This window comes from Ranitomeya variabilis, chromosome 3 (assembly GCF_051348905.1).
Source record: "Ranitomeya variabilis isolate aRanVar5 chromosome 3, aRanVar5.hap1, whole genome shotgun sequence".
NCBI lineage: Eukaryota > Metazoa > Chordata > Amphibia > Anura > Dendrobatidae > Ranitomeya > Ranitomeya variabilis.
Genome location: NC_135234.1, coordinates 233,022,653 through 233,046,671, shown reverse-complemented (window position 1 = coordinate 233,046,671; position 24,019 = coordinate 233,022,653). Strand labels below are relative to the sequence as shown.

The 24,019-nt window shown below is 43.9% G+C and overlaps 1 protein-coding gene across 1 annotated transcript in view; it reads left to right on the top strand.

The window, feature by feature from the left end:
• Nucleotides 1-23,937, top strand: part of GNAI3 (G protein subunit alpha i3) — a 49,223-nt gene extending 25,286 nt beyond the window's left edge. The window contains exons 2-9 of the mRNA XM_077295247.1: nucleotides 3,404-3,446; nucleotides 6,902-7,043; nucleotides 7,149-7,306; nucleotides 7,408-7,536; nucleotides 8,545-8,674; nucleotides 10,647-10,800; nucleotides 10,909-11,112; nucleotides 22,930-23,937. Coding sequence (XP_077151362.1) covers nucleotides 3,404-3,446; nucleotides 6,902-7,043; nucleotides 7,149-7,306; nucleotides 7,408-7,536; nucleotides 8,545-8,674; nucleotides 10,647-10,800; nucleotides 10,909-11,099 — 947 coding nt within the window. The 3' untranslated portion in view covers nucleotides 11,100-11,112; nucleotides 22,930-23,937. The remainder of the gene's footprint in view (nucleotides 1-3,403; nucleotides 3,447-6,901; nucleotides 7,044-7,148; nucleotides 7,307-7,407; nucleotides 7,537-8,544; nucleotides 8,675-10,646; nucleotides 10,801-10,908; nucleotides 11,113-22,929) is intronic.
• The last annotated feature ends 82 nt before the right edge of the window (nucleotides 23,938-24,019 follow it).

The window sequence follows — 24,019 nt, the reverse complement described above, 5'->3', positions numbered from 1 at the left end:
ACAAAGTGACACGTGATGGTGAGTATGAATTCTATGTTTAATGTACTGTATGTATGTATTGTATGTAGTATGTATGTAGTATGTATGTTTTGTTTTTGTTTTTTAACATTCAACACATTAGCCGGATGATGGGACTACTACTGTTCCATCGTTGGCTAATGTGTCAATCACTGTCACTGTTGCAGGCATCGTCCGATGGAACTTGTAGTCCCATCGGGCGATGCCTGCACACACGCACAGAGCCCCGGCAGGCACGCACAGACCCTGCCCGCACACACACGCAGTCTCCGCCCACACTCCATTATAGTGCATAATTGCACTATGGAAACTCCCAATTCCGGTATCCGATATCACAAAAATATCGGAACTCAGTATCAGAATTCCGATACACCCCTTCAGTGAACACCGTAAAAAAAGAGGCAAAAATGACGCTTTATCATACCGCCAAGCAAAAAGAGGAATAACACGCGATCAAAAAGACGGATATAAATAACCATGGTACCGCTGAAAACGTCATCTTGTCCCGCAAAAAACGAGCCGCCATACAGCGTCATCATAAAAAAGTTATAGTCCTCAGAATAAAGCGAAGCAAAAATAATTATTTTTTATATAAAATAGTTTTTATCATATAAAAGCGCCAAAACATAAAAAAAGATATAAATGAGGTATCGCTGTAATCGTACTGACCCGAAAAATAAAACTGCTTTATCCATTTTTCCAAACGTGGAATGGTATAAGCGACCCCCCCAAAAGAAATTCATGAATAGCTGGTTTTTGTTAATTTTACCTCACAAAAATCGGAATAAAAAGCGATCAAAAATGTCACGTGCCCGAAAATAGTACCAATAATAATGCCAACTCGTCCCGCAAAAAACAAGACCTCACATGACTCTGTGGACCAAAATCCGGATATGTGGAGACGCAAAAGCTATTTGTTGCAATAAAAAGCATCTTTTAGTGTGTGACAGCTGCCAATAAAAAAAAAAAACACTATAAAAGTAAATCAAACCCCCCTTCATCACCCCCTTAGTTAGGGAAAAATAATAAAATAAAATAAAAAATTCTTTATTTCCATTTTCCCGTTAGGGTTGGGGCTACGGTTAGGGTTAGGGCTACAGTTAGGGTTAAGGTTGGGGCTAAAGTTAGGGTTTGGATTACATTTACGGTTGGGATTAGGGTTAGGGGCGTGTTTGGGTTAGGGTTTCAGCTAGAATTGGGGGGTTTCCACTGTTTAGGCACACCAGGGGCTCTCCAAACGCGACATGGTGTCCGATCTCAATTCCAGCCAATTCTGCATTGAAAAAGTAAAACACTGCTCCTTCCTTTCCGAGCTCTCCCGTGCGCCCAAACAGGTGTTTACCCCAACATATGGGATATCAGCATACTCAGGACAAATTGGACAACAACTTTTGGGGTCCAATTTCTCCTGTTACCCTTGGGAAAATACAAAACTGGGGGCTAAAAATAATTTTTGTGGAAAAAAAAAATGATTTTTTAGTTTCACGTCTCTGCGTTATAAACTGTAGTGAAATACTTGGGGGTTCAAAGTTCTCACAACACATCTAGATAAGTTCCTTGGGGGGTCTAGTCTTCAATATGGGGTCACTTGTGGGGGGTTTCTACTGTTTAGGTACATCAGGGGCTCTGCAAATGCAACATGACACCCGCAGACCATTCCATCTAAGTCTGCATTCCAAACGGAGCTCCTTCCCTTCCGAGCTCTGCCACGTGCCCAAACAGTGGTTCCCCCCCACATATGGGGTATCTGCGTACTTAGGACAAATTGGACAACAACTTTTGGGGTGCATTTTCTCCTGTTACCCTTGTGAAAATACAAAACTGGGGGCTAAAAAATAATTTGTGTGGGAAAAAAAAAAATTATTTTCACGGCTCTGCGTTATAAACTGTAGTAAAACACTTGGAAGTTCAAAGTTCTCACAACACATCTGGATAAGTTCCTTAGGGGGTCTACTTTCCAAAATAGTGTCACTTGTGGGGGGATTCAATGTTTAGGCAATATCAGGGGCTCTCCAAACGCAACATGGTGTCCCATCTCAATTCCAGTCAATTTTGGATTGAAAAGTCAAATGGCGCTCCTTCCCTTCCGAGCTCTGTCATGCACCTAAACAGTGGTTTACCCCCACATATGGGGTATCAGCGTACTCAGGACAAATTGCACTACAACTTTTGGGGTCTAATTTCTCCTGTTACCCTTGGTAAAATAAAACAAATTGGAGCTGAAGAAAATTTTTTGTGAAAAAAAGTTAAATGTTCATTTTTTTTTTTTTAAACATTCCAAAAATTCCTGTGAAACACCTGAAGGGTTAATAAACTTCTTGAATGTGGTTTTGAGCACCTTGAGGGGTGCAGTTTTTAGAATGGTGTCACACTTGGGTATTTTCTATCATATAGACCCCTCAAAATGACTTCAAATGAAATGTGGTCCCTAAAAATAAATGGTGTTGTAAAAATGAGAAATTGCTGGTCAACTTTTAACTCTTATAACTCCCTAACAAAAAAAATTTTGGTTCCAAAATTGTGCTGATGTAAGGTAGACATTTGAGAAATGTTCCTTATTAAGTATTTTGTGTGACATATCTCTGTGATTTAAGGGCATAAAAATTCAAAGTTGGAAAATTGTGAAATTTTCAAAATTTTCACCAAATTTCCGTTTTTTCCACAAATAAACGCAGGTAATATCAAAGAAATTTTACCACTATCATGAAGTACAATATGTCACAAGAAAACAATGTCAGAATTATCAGGATCCGTTCAAGTGTTCCAGAGTTATAACCTCATAAAGGGACAGTGGTCAGAATTGTAAAAATTGGCCCGGTCATTAAAGTGCAAACCACCCTTTGGGGTAAAGGGATTAAGCGTTTCCGCAGCGGAAAAACGCAGCGAAAACGCTTAAACGCAACGTGGGCACACAGCCTAAGTGTTCCCTATATTTTTTTGAGCAGTGTATTTTGGGATGAAGCACGTAAGACACACTTTGTACTTTAGAGTTCCATTCAGGTTGCATCTGTATGAACTTTTTTTTTATCCATTGATTTTTACCAACAGATCAGTTAAAGCGTAACCATTGTTTTAATTTTTATTTCAGAAATCAATAGTTCACATAAAAAATAAATAACTTACCGTAGTAATATCTCTTGATCAGGAAAATCTGCTTCTTTCTCTGCCAGAATTGATCATTTATTTTCAAAATTCTTAATTCACAGGAAAAATCTTTATTTCATATTTTTAAAATCTTGTCAACCGATAAATTGCCCCAATGCAGACGTGTAGATGGTTTTCTGTCTTTTTCAGCCTCCTAAATTCTGTAATGTATGTGTAAGCTGGAGTGTGAGGAGTTAAACCACCCACCGATGAGACTAATGAATTCTGCTTTGCTTTGCAGGTGCTGGAGAGTCGGGGAAAAGCACAATTGTGAAGCAGATGAAGTGAGTAGGGTTTCCTATATCTGATGGCGTGCCTACGCAGTTAGACCTAGTGATGTTTTCATGTATTATTGATTGTTTATGAGCAGTGTCATATGTAATTGTTTAATGCCAGTGAATCTTTAAAGATGGCCTGGATCTGAAAAATAGGACTTGCATCTTTCCTCAGAAATCGTGCCACTATGCCATGTGTCTGGTAATGACTTTGGTGACCAGCAGGAGGCCTCGTACTGGGATCTTCAGAGCCACTGCTTGGAACCTGATGGACAATTTCAGGAGCCATTGTGACTCATTAATGTACAAATAATAAGCACTTTTCAGTGGCATGATCCTCATTTAGTCTTGGCAGGTCCCTTTTATAGTATATTACTATAGGCTTGAGCATGTACTTGGTAGCCTTAGTGGGAAGACTGAGGAGGCTTTACATCCACATCTTCCTTCCGGTTTATCCTCTGTGCTGCCCCAACCGGAGACATGGCACCCTTTGGTCCGATCCTCTCGTCATTCCATGCCGAGTCAGTGTGGAAAGCGCCTTCATCTTCTTTTGGTAGCCTTAGTATGCTGTATAAAAGTGGCTTATAAACAATTCTCCTTCCAATCAAGAAGTGGCCAGTGCTGCATTTGGGCAGTCAGGGTTCCTCCACTACAAGCATAGCTCCTCAACTTTGAGTAATGTCCCATTTGGCATGAAGGGCAGCATGGTGGTTCAGTGGTTAGCACTGTTGCTTTGGAACGCTGGGTTCAAATTTCACCAAACACAACATGTTCAAGGAGTCTGTATGTTCTCTCCATGTTTGCGTGGGGTTCCTCCCACACTCCAGGTACATACTGATAGGGATTTTAGATTGTGAGCCCCTTTGGGGACAACAATGATAATGTATGTAAAATGCTGTGGAATATGATAGCATTATATAAGGCTACGTTCACATTTGCGTTGTGCGCCGCAGCGTCGGCAACGCACAACGCAAACAAAAACGCAGCAAAATGCATGCACAACGCTGCGTTTTGCGCCGCATGCGTCCTTTTTTTCATTGATTTTGGACGCAGCAAAAATGCAACTTGCTGCATCCTCTGCGCCCGGACGCGGGCGCCGCAGTGACGCATGCGGTGCAAAATGCAAGTGCGACGCATGTCCATGCGCCCCCATGTTAAATATAGGGGCGCATGACGCATGCGGCGACGCTGCGGCGCTGACCGCAAATGTGAACGTAGCCTAAGTGATGAATAATAATTTAAAAAAAAAAAAAAAGCTGGTGAGGTAAGATTTCAATCAAAGCTGAGGAGTGGGCATACAAGCAGTGAAGCGTGCTGTGATTGAACTCTAAAGGTGCCGTTACACTAAGCAACTTACCAGCGATCGCGACCAGCGACGTGATCGCTGGTAAGTTGCTGTGTGGTCGCTGGGGAGCTGTCACACAGACAGCTCTCTCCAGCGACCAAGCGACTTCGGCATCGCTGAAACTGTCTTCAGCGATGCCGAAGTCCCCATGTAAAAAAAAAAAAAAAACACTATATACGCACCTTCTGTCGTCCTTCATGTCCCTCGGCGCTTGCCGCACTGACTGTGTCTCAGCGCCGGCCGGCCGTAACAGCGGTGCCCAGCGGTGAACCGCTGTTACTGCAGGTTCACCGCTGGGCTCTGCTTTACGGCCGGACGGCGCTGAGACAGTCAGTACGGCAAGCTCCAGGGGACGTGACGGACAACAGACGGTGAGTATGTAGTGGTTTTTTTTTTACTTTTACCATGGTATCCATGGTAAATATCGGGTTACTAAGCGCGGCCCTTTGCTTAGTAACCCGATGTTTACCATGGATACCAGTGAAGACATCGCTGGATCGGCGTCACACACGGCGATCCAGCGGTGTCAGCGGGAGAGTTGCGACGAAAGAAAGTTCGTCCACTCTCCCTGCAACCAGCGATATCCCAGCAGGATCCAGATCGCTGCTGCGTGCCAAACATAGCGATATCGCTATGCAGGACGCTGCAACGTCACGGATCGCTGGCGATATCGCTGCAACCTCGCCCAGTGTGACGGTACCTTTAGGCTATGTGCCCATGTTCAGGATTGTTCCAGATCTATCCAGATCTTTAATGGGTTTCCATTGCACCTGTGAATGTCAGGGCTCCCTCTGTGTGTCTTCAGCACACTGGACTTTTAGATGCTGCTGTGTTGAATTGCAGCCATATCCCTTTGCCTCTTCAATTAGCTGAATGGTTGTGTCTGACATCCAACATAGCCTGTGGTATTGAAAGATTATCAGTATGTTGGGTAGCTGACTCTAGGATAGGCCATCAGTTTTATAAAATTTGATAATCCATTTCCTGGATATCCTTCCTTGTTTCATGTATCTAAGGGGTAAGTTTTCTCCTCGTGGAGACTAAGGGTATGTTTCCACGTTCAGGAAACGCTGCGTTTTTGACGCTGCGTTTTTCTGCTGCGTCAAAAACGCAGCGTCCAGATGTTACAGCATAGTGGATGGGATTTTATGAAATCCAGACTCCACTATGCGTTTAAAAACGCATGCGTTTTTGCCGCGAAAACGCATGCGTTGTGCGTTTTTTCAAAACGCTGCATGTTGCTACTATGAGCAAAACACGCAGGTACACCACAGGTGACCTGCCAGTGACCTCAGGTGCAGTTTTGGTCAGGATTTTACTTGCATAAAATCCTGACCAAAGACTGATGCAATCCTGAACGTGGAGACATACCCTAACATGCCAAGTCTGCCAGTATGAGGAGACTCCAATGCCTTGCATGCTCATTTGGGAAATGAAAAAATTATTTCATGTTTCCGGTGCAGAGCCATATGTATAAATTGATCTATCAGATGGATATTTTTTTTTGGGAGGTTCTCTATATAAAGTAATTCCTACAGATGAGTTATGTGTCTGACCCCAGGCGTTATGTCCTGATGTTTGCGTCAACTTTACATTGTAGGCGAAGGTTACCTCCTCTCTGTGCCCATGCACAACACTGCATCCACATAGCGCTGCATAGAACTAGAACACTGGGTTGGGCGCTGATTGTGTCCTTCATGATTGATCCATCTCCTGCATGACTGTTTTGTTTTGTTGTAGGAGCAGGGAAACAGAATTCCTAAGTTTAGTGTGAACCTGTCCTTAGTGACCCCATATGATGCTTCCTGCAGTGCGGAGTCACAAGGTTTCTCCATAGCTCCATACTATGACATCTCATCCGTAAAATAATTTTCTTTCCAATGCATACATATGGAATCCAAACTGATAAACGTCTGTTTGCCTCAATATGACATACACAGCTACAGTAAAGGCCCAGGCACCACCATAAATTAGGCCTTGCAAGTCAGTCAATATTCCCAGTGTTGTGCTTGACACTAAGTAATAAACGGGATGCGGTCTTAGTTTTTCCTCATTACTGTGTTGATGATCTCCTTTTATGAAACGTGTGTGCACACTAAAGAAGTACTTGTGGTTTTAGGATTATCCATGAAGACGGATATTCAGAAGAAGAGTGCAAGCAATACAAAGTGGTTGTCTACAGCAACACAATCCAGTCCATAATTGCTATCATACGAGCCATGGGAAGACTGAAGATTGATTTTGGAGATGTGACGAGAGCTGTGAGGGCTAAGTCCATGTTGTAGTTCATGTTCTGCTTCTTAGCATTAAAACCGTTTTAAGAGATTACATATTAACTTATTTAATTCCCTTTCGGTTGTACTCAGGATGATGCCCGGCAGCTGTTTGTTTTAGCCAGTAGTGCCGAGGAAGGTATTCTCTCCCCAGAGCTTGCAGGGGTCATTAGGAGGCTGTGGAAAGATGCTGGAGTGCAGGAATGCTTCGGCCGATCCCGGGAATACCAACTCAACGACTCTGCCTCATAGTAAGTGGAAGAAGTGATGAAGGAAAAACCAATGGAGGCAATTAGTGGGGATTTTAAAGTTCTGTTGAGGCTCATCTCATAAAATATTTATTTTGTCAAAGCTACTTAAATGATCTGGATCGGATCTCGCAGGCCAATTACATTCCTACCCAACAGGATGTGCTCCGAACGCGTGTCAAAACTACGGGTATTGTGGAAACGCATTTCACATTCAAAGACCTTTACTTTAAGTAAGTCACAGCCGCCAATTATCTTTTTTCAGTAGCCTTTTATCTTAATATGAAACTATTCTTTGTTTTTGTTTTTTTTCACGACAATATCATTGTTTGACTCTAGATTCATTTTTATTTTTATCAACGTGTAAGGCTACACGTCACGGATGTGTATTTTACAAGATGAACCACTGAAGATCTCTGAGGCGGCATCCTGATTTCTGCTGTAGAAGTGCCATTGATGTCCTTGGATCTGTACGAGTATCAGCCCCATTGTCATTCAATGGCTTGTCTATTTGGAATCCATGGAAATAATAAGCATGAACATTTTTTTTCCCCCAATGCGAAAAAAAATCTACCCAGATTCTAACTAGATCATTAAATCGGGATACACAAAACTTATGCAACAGATTTTGACACTGAATTCATACTAAAATCTATATTTAAAAAATTCTTAAAATCCGCCAGTAAAAAATACTTTTAGTTTCAATGAGAAACTCTCAAATTGTGAACCTGGTGCATTTTTTATTCATTCGATGTATCGTTTTTTTTTCTATAAATCGACATGGTTTTTTACTCCAAATACACATATTAAGTGTTATAGGAAATATGAGAGTTGACTTATATTTAGTGATGAGCGAATATACTCGTTACTCGAGATTTCCTGAGCATGCTCGCGGGTCCTCTGAGTATTTTTAGTGCTCGGAGATTTAGTTTTTCTTGCCGCAGCTGGATGATTTACATCTGTTAGCCAGCATCAGGACATGTGGGGATTCCCTAGCAACCAGGCAACCCCCACATGTACTTATGCTGCTAACATTCAGCTGTGGCAAGAAAAACTAAATCTCCAAGCACTAAAAAATACTCGGAGGACCCCCGAGCGTGCGCGAGAAATCTCGAGTAACGAGTATATTCGCTCATCACTACTTATATTCTTTTTTTTATCACACAGACTGTATTGTGTGGGCCTACCTTTGTGTTTTCGCTTGCTCTGCATATATTTATTACTCCAACTTTTTTATGCAGGATGTTTGATGTTGGAGGACAGCGATCAGAAAGAAAGAAGTGGATCCATTGTTTTGAAGGTGTAACCGCAATCATCTTTTGTGTGGCACTCAGTGACTATGACTTACTTTTGGCTGAGGATGAAGAAATGGTAAGCGAGATAGTCAGGTTTTACAATTGGGTCATAGGGTTTCCATAAAAATACACAGATTACTTAAGCGGTGTTGCAGGAATAATGAAAATCTGTATTTGTATTTGCTTGGTACGCTGAAAGTGCAGGACAGCGGTAATGTAAAAAAAATCGCTTTAAATTGTTCTGCGCCTCCATGTTCCCCATAGTAGGCACAGTGCGAAAGTTGATGCCAGTCCAGTGTGTCCATGGTGTGCACACTACCTGTCTTTCTGAGGACTTCCAGTGCATCAAGTAGCCTGAATCTGATATTGAACACAATATAGCTTTGAGACGGCCTTCATGATCATGTATTATATTAGTGGAGCACTTGACCTGTATTACTTACCCTTGGCAAACCCTCTGCATCTATGTGTTGGACATTAGTGGCACAGTGCACCGTGGCTTTTTTCTATGCATTACATTTGCCCTGCACTTTCAGATCATCTAGCTACATATTCAAGTAAAATAATGTATAAGTTCATCCTTTACTTATATACATTATTGGAAACCCATTTAATTTTTTTTTTTAAGCTGAAAAAGATCATAATTTGCATAGCGTGTTTTCGGTAAAAATGCTGTTTATGAAAAATTAGCAGCTAATGTTGTTCAATTGGGCTGTTCCGATGAGAGGGTTTTTCAACAATCCAATCATTGGCACTAGGTTTGCGGCACTACATCAGACGCCGGCAGATCTGTGAATGCAACGGCGATACTGACCACTTCTTGCTTGGAGTTTGACGGGTCTTACACCTCATTTGTGTGCATTTTTACACATTCTGTTTTTTGCTTGGGTCCAAAATGTGGATACAAATAATAAACAAATAGTAGACTATTTTAGAGGAGCAATGGAGCATCCAATCTGCTTACAGGCAAGTGCAATACAAAGCTCATAGGCTGCTTCTTAATGCAACGATGTGGTCATCTGTAAACCCCAATTTACTATGCCCCCACATATGTACCCTTAACTTCCAGTAGGGAGATGGCACTGTAACCGAGATTACATTTGTCATACAGTGCATTCACAATCAACATTTGTCTCTCACAGCTGAAGTGTATCTACGATAAAAATTACACACCTCTCCATTCTTTGTAGATGGGAAAACGTGCAAAATTGGCAGTGTATGTTAAGGTACCTTCACACGAAACGACTTTGTAACGATATCGCTAGCGATCCGTGACGTTGCAGCGTCCTGGATAGCGATATCGTTTAGTTTGACACGCAGCAGCGATCAGGATCCTGCTGTGATGTCGCTGGTCGCTGAATAAAGTTCAGAACTTTATTTGGTCGTCCGATCGCCGTGTATCGTTGTGTTTGACAGCAAAAGCAACGATACCAGCGATATTTTACACTGGTAACCAGGGTAAACATCGGGTTACTAAGCGCAGGGCCGCGCTTAGTAACCCGATGTTTACCCTGGTTACCAGCGTAAAATGTAAAAAAAAAAAAACAGTACATACTTACATTCCCATCCCCCGCCGTCTGCTTCCCACACTGACTGAGCGCCGCAAAGTGAAAGTGAAAGCACAGCACAGCGGTGACGTCACCGCTGTGCCCTGCTACTGCCGGCGCTCAGTCAGTCAGTCAGTGCAGGAAGCGGACACTGGGGGACGCGAATGTAAGTATGTGCTGTTTGTTTTTTTTACATTTTACGCTGGTAACCAGGGTAAACATCGGGTTACTAAGCGCGGCCCTGCGCTTAGCAACCCGATGTTTACCCTGGTTACCCGGGGACCTCGGCATCGTTGGTCGCTGGAGAGCGGTCTGTGTGACAGCTCCCCAGCGATCAAACAGCGACGCTGCAGCGATCGGCATCGTTGTCGCTATCGCTGCAGCGTCGTTTCGTGTGAAGGTACCTTTAGTGCTTACAGAGTGCTGTTGTATTCCATTGTTAGTGTTCAGTGCTAAATAGTTTTTTCTTCAACTTAGTTCTTTTTAATCTCTCTTCAATAGAATCGGATGCACGAGAGCATGAAGCTTTTTGACAGTATTTGCAACAACAAATGGTTTATTGACACCAGCATAATCCTCTTCCTCAACAAGAAGGACTTGTTTGAAGAGAAGATCAGCAGGAGCCCACTTACAATCTGCTACCCCGAATACTCAGGTACATGCGGCATGTGGCCCGCGGCTGGAGCACTATATCTTAGTCTGGATCAGCCCTTCGTTATTATACCACTGCTGCAATTCTCTTTAATTACTGTTCGTTTTCCAGGCTCTAGTACATATGAAGAGGCAGCTGCCTATATTCAGTGCCAGTTTGAGGACCTCAACAGAAGAAAAGACACAAAAGAGATTTACACACATTTCACCTGTGCCACAGACACAAAGAATGTGCAGTTCGTGTTTGATGCAGTAACAGATGTGATCATAAAAAGCAACCTTGTGGAGTGTGGCCTTTACTAACCTGGAAGTACAAGTAAGTACCATCTGCACAGTGAGGATGCGGGTGTGACCACAAAGCTGCTGCTTCTTGCTGCAACACCCAAAATGTGTCTGACAAAGATCTAGTCTGTGTGTGTATGTAATATATATTTGTATGGTGAGGTCTGGTGGGTTTGGGCTACATATACCTAATTTGTATGGGGACCCAAATCCCCTTATGAAATAAGGATGCATGATCGGCCAATACAAGCATGATTGGTTGTTGGGAAGATGGAGCAACAGCTTGCTATATGCATCAATGGTCATTTTGAGAATGAGTACTGTACTTTCTGTAAGCCTGTGTTCACACGTTGTGTTTTTTCCTGCAAAAAAAGCGGCATTTTTTTTGTCCCAGCAAAGTGAATGAGATTTCTGAAATCTCATACACGTGACTTTTTTCTTTTCTTGCAGTTTTGCAACTTTTTTTCCTCCTATTTTAATGCATAGGAAAAAAATGCTGTGAATACTAAACGTGTGCGCACACCCAAATACTTAGCTGATAAAACTTGTACTAATATTTCATAGCTCCAAGGGCGATAGTCATTAGCTTACCCTCCTATTTACCTGCTGGTACTGTTTGATTTGCGATAGCTGTTTGCTCTTCCTCTGTGGCCCGCTACTGCTCCTACTATTACTCATTACTTGCGTTCTCTGCTAGTAAATGTATGATAGAGGAGAGCTACCACAGATTCACCAGAAGTGCCAATCTAGGTTACGTTATTGCTGCCTGTCTGCCCTATTGGGGGTGATGCCTCCATGATCCATCGGGAGCTTGCCAGTCTATACTGCTATTATAGTCCAATGGTGCTTTCTCCTCTCGGCATATACCCGGGCCATTTGTGAGATCAGCGTGTTAGATCCGTTCCTACTGTCCAGCGAATTGCGCCCAATCCCAGGTACAGTAGAGAGGGCTGATGTAGTAGAGCCCATCAGACAGGAGGTGCTGTCCCAGCTTGCGCCACCTATTGGAGAATCCACAGTATAGGGGCAGGTCTTTGCGCTGAACAGCTATTTGCTGTAAAACCTGATGACTTTGCATGGGGCAGAGAGTAACATATTAAATGCAGGAATGTTCCTGTTTACAGCTCCTTTAACAGGAATCTGTCAGCAGCATTTCACCAAACTAGCTGTGCATGTAGCTCTTGCAATGGCAAGTCCAGCAATGCCTTTATCTAGGCAGGCAGTCCTTTACCAAGATAACTTCAATTGGAGCGATACGCAAAGGAGGCTGAAATGCATTGAATACGTGGCTCCCTAAGCCTCTGCCCTCCATAGGTCTATTCGCTGCCCACTCCCGTTTTACCCTGCTTAACTGACAGCCTCTATGCTGTGTGACTTTAGTCAAAAGAGCTGTCAGTCAAGCAAAAGAAGGCAGCGCTGGGCAGGGAATAGGACCAGACTGACAGAAGCTGGAGAAGGTCTTCCACATGTCCAGAGCACTTTAGCCTTATTTGCATGTTGGCCCAAAGGCCTACATCTCGGGAACAGACTGGCTAGCTAAAGGTTTTGCTGACCCTTTTAAATGCTGTGCCTGTCACTCTAAGTTTTTGCATTTAACCAAGCATTATTTTTTGGGTAAGTGGTTTTGTCATCAACACTATTGAGTATTAAGAATTATGTCTGTTTTGGGCTACTAGTTGAACCCTTACCTGCCCCAGTCAATTTTAAAGTTCCTGACCAGGCCACATTTTTTTTCATATCTTCTATGTCACTTTATGTGCTAATAACTCTGGAACGCTGCTTCCAATACATTTAAATGATAAAAAACATTAAAAAAATATTCAAGCAAAACCTAAAAATATAAAAGTTTATATTGCCCCCCATTTGCATGGGCTTAAAAAGCAAAATGTAAAAAATTTAACATATATACATATACATATCATAGAGTCTCAAGGGGCAAACATCCCCGGATGCCTATGAGTAAGCGCATAAAGTCTGAAATGTGTTTGTCGTGCGGGGGATGTTTGCCCATTGAGACTCTGATATGTATGTTTTTAACTTTTTACAAGCAATGGATTAAATAAAAGACAAAACTTGAATTTTTATGGAAATCACCTGGTGCTGTTTTTTCCTTTTTTGCCTGTAGCTGAGCTGTGTGCATGTAAATGTGCATATGTAGCAGAGCTGCATGTGTATGTAGCAGAGCTGAGTGTTCGTGTACTGTCCATGCAGCATGATCAGTCATACTGCAGAGACTAGAAGGGAAGGAGTGACATTTCGTTGTGCAGATTGGTTCGTTGATGCCATGTTATAATAGCAGGGCTAATTGAAAAAAAAAAAACCTAACAAAAAAACTCACTTCTCAATGGTAGCAGCAGGTTGCACACAGGGTGTGGGATGAGGGGCAGATTAGGTATAAACACTAAAAGTCCCAGCAGATCACAGCACATTAAGGAAGATTTCACATCTACTTAGCACTCCTCCATCCCTGAGTGAAATAAACTGTAATCAGTATTTTTCAGTACACTGTTTGGCTGCGATTGCTCAGTCTGTACTGACCTTCCAATCACATTAATTGCGACAGGTGGCACCACTGTTGTCATTGCTCCTTCTTGTTACTAAGACAGCACTAAACATAATCTTCACTTTACACCAACATAAGGTGCCTTCTAATTAGACTTAATTAGAAAAACTGCAATTGGTATGGTAAAGATTGATCAGTCAATAGCAGCAGGGTTGGACTGGCCCACCGGGGGATTCTCCGCTGCACCCAGGCACTGACATCTGCTAGCACAGTGAGCATAAGTCAGGTGTGCCAGCAATGCGCATACCAGCCGCTCTCCCCGGTTGTCTTAACTGGGAGGAGCGGTGACATAAAAAGTCATCAGTCCCCCTCTATCACTCCCGACTGAGCCCCCTCTCCCTGTATCACCCCTGACAGAGCCACCTCCCCCTGTATTACTCCTGACTGTGCCCCCTCCCTCTCTATCGGCCCTGACTGAGCCACTTCTCCCTGTATCACCCCTGAGTGAGCCCCCTCTCCCTGTATCACCCCTGACAGAGCCACCTCCCCCTGTATTACTCCTGACTGTGCCCCCCTCCCTCTCTATCGGCCCTGACTGAGCCACTTCTCCCTGTATCACCCCTGAGTGAGCCCCCTCTCCCTGTATCACCCCTGAGTGAGCCCCCTCTCCCTGTATCACCCCTGACTGAGCCCCCTCCCCCTGTATCACCCCTGACTGAGCCCCCTCCCCCTGTATCACCCCTGACTGAGCCCCCTCCCCCTGTATTACTCCTGACTGCCCCCTCCCTCTCTATTGCCCCTGACTGACTGAGCCCCCTCCCCCTGTATCACCCCTGACTGAGCCCCCTCCCCCTGTATCACCCCTGACTGAGCCCCCTCCCCCTGTATCACCCCTGACTGAGCCCCCTCCCCCTATCACCCCTGACTGAGCCCCCTCCCCCTATCACCCCTGACTGAGCCCCCTCCCCCTGTATCACCCCTGACTGAGCCACCTCCTCCTATATTACTCCTTACTGTGCCCCCTCCCTCTCTATTGCCCCTGACTGACTGAGCCCCCTCCCCCTGTATCACCCCTGACTGAGCCCCCTCCCCCTGTATCACCCCTGACTGAGCCCCCTCCCCCCTGTATCACCCCTGACTGAGCCCCCTCCCCCCTGTATCACCCCTGACTGAGCCCCCTCCCCCTGTATCACCCCTGACTGAGCCCCCTCCCCCTGTATCACCCCTGACTGAGCCCCCTCCCCCTGTATTACTCCTGACTGCCCCCTCCCTCTCTATTGCCCCTGACTGACTGAGCCCCCTCCCCCTGTATCACCCCTGACTGAGCCCCCTCCCCCTGTATCACCCCTGACTGAGCCCCCTCCCCCTGTATCACCCCTGACTGAGCCCCCTCCCCCTGTATCACCCCTGACTGAGCCACCTCCTCCTATATTACTCCTTACTGTGCCCCCTCCCTCTCTATTGCCCCTGACTGACTGTGTCCCCTCCTCCTGTATAACCCCTGCTGAACCCCTCTCGTTATATCTCTTCTGACTGCGCCCCCCCATTCTCCCCTGTGTATCACTCCTGACAGCGCCACCTCTCTATGTATTACCCTTGACTGACTGTTTCCCCTCCCCCTGTATCAACCCTGTGGAACCCTCTCCCCCTGTATCACTCCTGACTGAGCCCCTCTTCCTCTGTATCACCCCTTACTAAAAGTTTTCTTCCCCAACTACTAAATGATGGCCCTTCATAAAAAGTTATGGCCTTCTAGGTGGCAGAGAGATTTCTGTAAAAAGTGTATGGGGGGATGTGAGAGAAAGCTCTTTTGATATTACTCCAATGTCATACAGATATGACCACTAGAAATGGGGATATTCACATAATGTATTTGCTGCAGAATTTCCATAATGGAAATCCTACAGCAAATTAACACACGGATATTGTGCAGATATTGCTGCCTTTACTGCTATGTGATGATAACCTTTACCACTGACCTGCTCCTTTGTGTTGCACATCTCATCGGTCAGTTACCGCTGTGGATATTATCAGCGTGTGGATGTGATGTAATAAAATCTCATCCACTGCACTGGTGCTATAAAGCATTGGCTTGGTGGTTATTAAACACCAGGGGACATTTTTGATTGAGTTTGCACCAAATTGTGGGACCCCTGCGATATCATTAAATCATCTACTACCTTATATTATACCTTGATATTAGCTCATTTTCCTGCACAATTGGAGGTCTTGTATTTATTCCTATGTAGCTACATAGTGGGCCCAAGAATGATTTTCTCTGGTGCGCCCTAGGTGCTCCAGTCCGAACAGCGGTGATCGCTGATGGGGGTGATAGTGACCATCTTTACTTTGTTACTGTGTCTTTTGACACGGTTACTATCTTCCCACAGTACGTGCATTTGCTGGAACAACATCCTGATCCCCAGTACTTGGTTGTTAATAGTAGTAATGCACTACACCCTCTAAGAGGAGAGGAGTAATTGGAGAAAAGAAAGATGGCAAAAAAACATATACCAACCTTTACATATGTGTCTATCAGGAAAGACAAGCTTGTGTCCACCCCAGTAGTAGGCGGACAAGTCTGTGCTGTGTCCTCGGTTTGTTTTACTGGATAGCGCTCTCATACGATGTCACGATGGTGCTTGTCTTCATTTTTGGATTACATTGTGATTATATGTATGCAGGACCCAGCAGCACACATGTGGTGTGAATTTGGCTTGGTTTCAATTAGGGCAGGGGCCCTCTCATGGAAGCAAATCAGGCCAATTATGCAAATCACACTCTGATCTGAGTGTAATCCGATTCTCTGGTATGTGAAGACGATGAATAATAGTCTCCATTCTGTCAATTCACAGAAATAGAACTGCACTCCGATGTCATCTGAGTGCAGTCCAATGTGTTCAAATCACTCAGACTTGCATGGCCGAGTGCAATTCAAATAGCGGATTAAACTTTTTTTTTAACCCCTTCACCCCCAAGGGTGGTTTGCACGTTATGGACCGGGCCAATTTTTACAATTCTGACCACTGTCCCTTTATGAGGTTATAACTCTGGAACGCTTCAACGGATCCTGGTGATTCTGACATTGTTTTCTCGTGACATATTGTACTTCATGACAGTGGTAAAATTTCTTTGATATTACCTGCGTTTATTTGTGAAAAAAATGGAAATTTGGCGAAAATTTTGAAAATTTCGCAATTTTCCAAATTTGAATTTTTATGCAATTAAATCACAGTGATATGTCACACAAAATACTTAATAAGTAACATTTCCCACATGTCTACTTTACATCAGCACCATTTTGGAACCAAAATTTTTTTTTGTTAGGGAGTTATAAGGGTTAAATTTGACCAGCAATTTCTCATTTTTACAACACCATTTTTTTTTAGGGACCACATCTCCTTTGAAGTCATTTTGAGGGGTCTATATGATAGAAAATACCCAAGTGTGACACCATTCTAAAAACTACACCCCTCAAGGTGCTCAAAACCACATTCAAAAAGTTTATTAACCCTTCAGGTGTTTCACAGGAATTTTTGGAATGTTTAAATAAAAATGAACATTTAACTTTTTTTCACACAAAATTTACTTCAGCTCCAATTTGCTTTATTTTACCAAGGGTAACAGGAAAAAATGGACCCCAAAAGATGTTATACAATTTGTCCTGAGTACGCCGATACTCCATATGTAGGGGTAAACCACTGTTTGGGCGCATGACAGAGCTCGGAAGCGAAGGAGCGCCGTTTGACTTTTCACTGCAAAATTGACAGGAATTGAGATGGGACGCCATGTTGCGTTTGGAGAGCCACTGATGTGCCTAAACATTGAAGCCCCCCCACAAGTGACACCATTTTGGAAAGTAGACCCCCTAAGGAACTTATCTAGATGTGTGGTGAGCACTTTGACCCACCAAGTGCTTCACAGAAGTTTATAATGCAGAGCCGTAAAAATAAAACACAATTTTTTTCCCACAAAAATTATTTTTAGCCCCCAGTTTTGTATTTTCCCGAGGGTAACAGGAGAAATTGGACCCCAATAGTTGTTGTCCAATTTGTCCTGAGTACGCTGATACCCCATATGTGGGGGGGAACCACCGTTTGGGCACATGGGAGGGCTCGGAAGGGATGGAGCGCCATTTGGAATGCAGACTTAGATGGAATGGTCTGCAGGCATCACATTGCGTTTGCCAGAGCCCCTAATGTACCTAAACAGTAAAACCCCCCCACAAGTGACACCATTTTGGAAAGTAGACCCCCTAAGGAACTCATCTAGATGTGTTGTGAGAGCTTTGAACCCCCAAGTGTTTCACTACAGTTTATAACGCAGAGCCGTGCAAATAAAAAATATTTTTTTTCCACAAAAATTATTTTTTAGCCCCCAGTTTTGTATTTTTCCAAGGGTAACAGGAGAAATTGGACCCTATATATTGTTGTCCAATTTGTCCTGAGTACGCTGATACCTGATATCTGGGGGGGAACCACCGTTTGAGCGCATGGCAGAGCTCGGAAGGGAAGGATCATCATTTGCAATGCAGACTTAGATGGATTGGTCTACAGGCGTCACATTGCGTTTGCAGAGCCCCTAATGTACCTAAACAGTATAAACCCCCCACAAGTGACCCAATATTGGAAACTAGACCCCCCAAGGAACTTATTTAGTTGTGTTGTGAGAACTTTGAACCCCCAAGTGTTTCACTACAGTTTATAACGCAGAGCGGTGAAGATAAAAAAAATAAAAAATTTCCCCAAAAAATTATTTTTTAGCCCCCAGTTTTGTATTTTCCCAATGGTAACAGGAGAAATTGGACCCCAAAAGTTGTTGTCCAATTTGTCTTGAGTACGCTGATACCCCATATGTGGGGGGGAACCACCGTTTGGGCGCATGGGAGGGCTCGGAAAGGAAGGAGCGCCATTTGGAATGCAGACTTAGATGGAATGGTCTGCAGGCGTCACATTGCGTTTGCAGAGCCCCTAATGTACCTAAACAGTAGAAACCCCCCACAAGTGACACCATTTTGGAAAGTAGAACCCCTAAGGAACTCATCTAGATGTGTTGTGAGAGCTTTGAACCCCCAAGTGTTTCACTACAGTTTATAACGCAGATCCATGCAAATAAAAAAAAATTATTTTTTATTATTTTTTAGCCCCTAGTTTTGTATTTTCCCAAGGGTAACAGGAGAAATTGGACCCCAAAAGTTGTTCTCCAATGTGTTCCGAGTACGCTGATACCCCATATGTTGGGGTAAACCCCTGTTTGGGCGCACGGGAGAGCTTGGAAGGGAAGAAGCACTGTTTTACTTTTTCAACGCAGAATTGGCTGGAATTGAAATCGGACGCCATGTCACGTTTGGAGAGCCCCTGATTTGCCTAAACAGTGGAAACCCCCCAATTATAACTGAAACCCTAATCCAAACACACCCCTAACCTTAATCCCAACGGTAACCCTAACCACACCTCTAACCCAGACACACCCCTAACCCTAATCCCAACCCTATTCCCAACCGTAAATGTAATCCTAACCCTAACTTTAGCCCCAACTCTAGCCCTAATCCTAACCCTAGCCCTTACCCTATTGGGAAAATGGAAATAAATACATTTTTTACATTTTTTTAATTTTTCCCTAACTAAGCGGGTGATGAAGGGGGGTTTGATTTACTTTTATAGCGGGTTTTTTAGCGGATTTTTATGGTTGGCAGCCATCACACACTGAAAGACGCTTTTTATTGCAAAAAATATTTTTTGCGTTACCACATTTTGAGAGCTATAATGTTTCCATATTTGAGACCACAGAGTCATGTGAGGTCTTTTTTTTTGTGGGACGAGTTGACGTTTTTATTGGTAACATGTTCGGGCACGGGATATTTTTTTGATCGCTTTTTATTCCGATTTTTGTGAGGCAGAATGACCAAAAACCAGCTATTCATGAATTTCTTTTGGGGGAGGCGTTTATACCGTTCCACATTTGGTAAAATTGATAAAGCAGTTTTATTCGTCGGGTCAGTACGATTACAGCGATATCTCATTTATATAATTTTTTTTTGTTTTGGCGCTTTTATACGATAAAAGCCATTTTATAGAAAAAATAATTATTTTGGCATCGCTTTATTCTGAGGACTATAACTTTTTTATTTTTTCACTCATGATGGTGTATGGCGGCTCGTTTTTTGCGGGACAAGATGACGTTTTCAGCAGTACCATGGTTATTTATATCCGTCTTTTTGATCGCGTGTTATTCCACTTTTTGTTTGGCGGTATGAGAATAAAGCGTTGTTTTTTGCCTCGTTTTTTTTTTTTTTTTTTTTTACGGTGTTCACTGAAGGGGTTAACTAGTGATATAGTTTTATAGGTGGGGTCGTTACGGACGCGGCGATACTAAATATGTGTACTTTTATTGTTTCATTTTTTTTTAATTTAGATAAAGAAATGTATTTATGGGAATAATTTTTTTTTTTAATTTATTTATTTAGGAATTTTTTTTTAATTTTTTTTTTACACATGTGGCCTTTTTTTTTTTTTTTTTTTTTTTTTTTACTTTGTCCCAGGGGGGGACATCACAGATCGATGATCTGGCAGTGTGCACAGCACTCTGCCAGATCTGCGAACTGCTGTGCAGGGCTGCAGGCTTACCAAGTGTCTGCTCTGAGCAGGCACTCGGTAAGCCACCTCCCTCCCTGCAGGACCCGGATGCCGCGGCCATCTTGGATCCGGGACCTGCGGCGAGGAGGGAGGTAGGAGACCCTCGGAGCAACGCGATCACATCGCGTTGCTCCGGGGGTCTCAGGGAAGCACGCAGGGAGCCCCCTCCCTGCGCGAAGCTTCCCTATACCGCCGGCACACCGCGATCATGTTTGATCGCGGTGTGCCGGGGGTTAATGTGCCGGGGGCGGTCCGTGACCGCTCCTGGCACATAGTGCCGGATGTCAGCTGCGATAGTCAGCTGACACCCGGCCGCGATCGGCCGCGCTCCCCCCGTGAGCGCGGCCGATCGCGTATGACGTACTATTCCGTCCTTGGGAAGTAGGGCCCACCCCACATGGACGGAATAGTACGTCTAATGACAGAAAGGGGTTAAAAGTTGTACGGTCTCTGTCCAAGGAAATAATCAGACATGCGCTCTGTCCCATAGGCTAACATTGGTCTGAGTGCGATCTGATATTTTGCCGTATCGCACCTGTACTGAAAATACACTCCTCTGCGTCTGCCTTTTTGTCCTGTACAAATTAATTGTAAGCCTTTGTGATTGTATCTGATGATGACAATTCACAATACCCCTTATGTTTTGTTCATCTCCTGAAACCTTCATATAATTTCTTTTTTTTGTCGCTTATTTGGGTCATTACACTGGCTACCCATCCACTCCAGAATTCAGTACAAAACTACTACCCTCATCCACAAAGCACTCCATGGCTCAGCACCACCCTTCATCTCCTCTCTGGTCTCAGTCTACCAACCTACCCGTGCCCTCCGCTCCGCTAATGACCTCAGATTAGCATCCTCAATAATCAGAACCTCCCACTCCCGTCTCCAAGACTTTACACGTGCTGCGCCGATTCTTTGGAATGCACTACCTAGGTTAATACGATTAATCCCCAATTCCAACAGTTTTAAGCGTGCCCTAAAAACTCATTTGTTCAGATTGGCCTACCGCATCAACGCATTAACCTAACTATTCCTGTGTAGCCTATCATAAAAAACACAAAAAACCCATAATCAGGTTCCTCGCATCATGTTCTCATACACTTTATGCAGTTAATAGCACTCTGTGTCTGTACTGCTACATACTAAAGGTACCGTCACATTTAGCGACGCTGCAGCGATCTAGACAACGATGCCGATCGCTGCAGTGTCGCTTTGTGGTCGCAAGAGAGCTGTCACACAGACAGCTCTCCAGCGACCAACTATGCCGAAGTCCCCGGGTAACCAGGGTAAACATCGGGTTACTAAGCGCAGGGCCACGCTTAGTAACCCGATGTTTACCCTGGTTACCAGTGTAAATGTAAAAAAAACCAAATACTACATACTTACATTCCGGTGTCTGTCGGGTCCCCCGGCGTTCTGCTTCCCTGCACTGTAAGCGCCGGCCGTAAAGCAGAGCGGTGACGTCACCGCTGTGCTCTGCTTTACGGCCAGCCGGCGCTGACAGTGCAGGGAAGCAGAACGCCGGGGGACCCGACAGACACCGGAATGTAAGTATGTAGTGTTTGGGTTTTTTTACATTTACACTGGTAACCAGGGTAAATATTGGGTTACTAAGCGCGGCCCTGCGCTTAGTAACCCGATGTTTACCCTGGTTACCAGTGAATACATCGCTGAATCGGCGTCACACACGCCGACTCAGCGATGTCAGCAGGAGATCGAGCGACGAAATAAGGTGCTGGCCTTCTAGCTCCGACCAACGATGTCACAGCAGGATCCTGATCGCTGCTGCGTGTCAAACACAACGATATCGCTATCCAGGACGCTGCAACGTCACGGATCGCTATCGTTAGCGTTGTTAAGTTGTTCAGTGTGAAGGTACCTTAAGGCAGTTAACTGGTTCATGCAGCTTTACATGAACACCCGAGCCTTACACTATGGCTGGTCCAAATAACTAAAGCAATTGTTACCACCCACCTCTCGTGTCTCCCCTTTTCCTCATAGTTTGTAAGCTTGCGAGCAGGGCCCTCATTCCTCCTGGTATCTGTTTTGAACTGTGATTTCTGTTATGCTGTGATGTCTATTGTCTGTACAAGTCCCCTCTATAAGTTGTAAAGCGCTGCGGAATATGTTGGCGCTATATAAATAAAAATTATTATTATTATTATTATTTACCAGTTCATTTTAATAGATCCGGTGTCTGAACATCTCAAATCACGTTCCTCATGTGAATGTACCGGACTCTCCAACCTGTGCCCAGTGTGCTCTTTCCACGCTTTGTTTGCAGTGTGCATTGAGTGAGAGCTGTGTGTCTGATGGGTTTGCTGCGCTTGACATTTTGGCTACTTGTAGTCCGTCCCTGTAGCTGTATTAGGCGTCCTCATGTAGGGCAGAATACTTAAGCTGACAGATCCAAACAGGATCTTTAGACAGTACGAGAGGCCCCTGTCAGATGCCTCGATGAGTATATTACCTAATTAGATGGGCTAGCTATAGTAATCCCTCACATACTGGCTACAAGCCTAGAAGGTTGTTTGGACACATGCTCACCAGAAGTCATCCTTTAATACGCTGGTTTATGGTAATAGAGCTTATTTGTAAAGACGCTAAATCCTCACAAGACGTCATCTAGGTGTCTGTGTGATGCAGTCTTATTTATATAAATATATATATATATTTTCTCTTCATCTCTTGTCTTCCATTTCCTTTTCAGATCACACTGTGGAAGCCTGATGGCTAATTCTGGGGCCTGCTACATGAGGGGTGAGGTATCTCTCTATGCACAAGCCACCCCTGTTCCCCCCCAGAGGCCCTACTTGATCCCTTTGCATATGCAGCCTCCACCCTGACGTGACTGTCTTTGGCCAGAACTGTGAGCTGCTCTCTGTTACCACTATGTCAATGTCTCAAGTATTTCATCCTTCTGAATGACTGGACTGTTACAGATCTATCCTATCCATACTAGGAATCTTCCTTTTTGGCTGCTGATTAGTCAATCTGTGAAGAAAGGCCACTTCTGCGATAGGAGTCTATGATTTCTAATGCATTCCAAGGTCTTTTTTTGAGGTTATGACATTTGCCAATCCCAGTGTTGCATTTATCTGTCCATGAGATTTTTTCAGTTTTTTTGTTTTTTTATTATTATTATTTTGCAGTGGGAGATTATTTGACGTGGATAGAGGATGATGAGACTTATTCTTGCTCTCACCATGGATGGTTACACCATTATGCCTAATGAATTTTATACTTAAACCATTCCCAGCACCGAGTAGTGTCTTTTTGCTTGGCATCTACTATATGTTCAATTCCATTATTTAAGCTACTGCTGTAGCCAATGAGCACCTTCACCCAAATTCAAGTGTCCTTTCCATGGCTTGTCTTCTTTTCACATATGTAAAGTTGCCATTGCTGCTGTCACAGGTTACAGCCACCTACCTGCCCGCCTGCTCCTCATCTTCTTGGGACCTGTGGTTTCCCGCCCTGCCGCCTGCTCGGATGCATGCCTTTGTATGCCTGGTGCCAAACACCAAGGTTCTAGATTTAAAGTTTAGTTGCCGCTAACGTTTTCATGTCTGCCTGCAACAGATCAGTTACACACCTTAATGCTGTCAACCTTTGTACTGAAGTTTCTCTTTGCATTACACGCAGACACTCCATTTCTCTGCACTTCGCACTCTTATTTTTATTTGTATACAGTATTAAAATGGTGAGACATGCAAAATTGTGCTGTGGTTTTTTCTTCTGTGTTTTTTTATTTTTTATTGCTCAAACCATGGCGAGTTGATGGCTCCTCTTACCTTGAC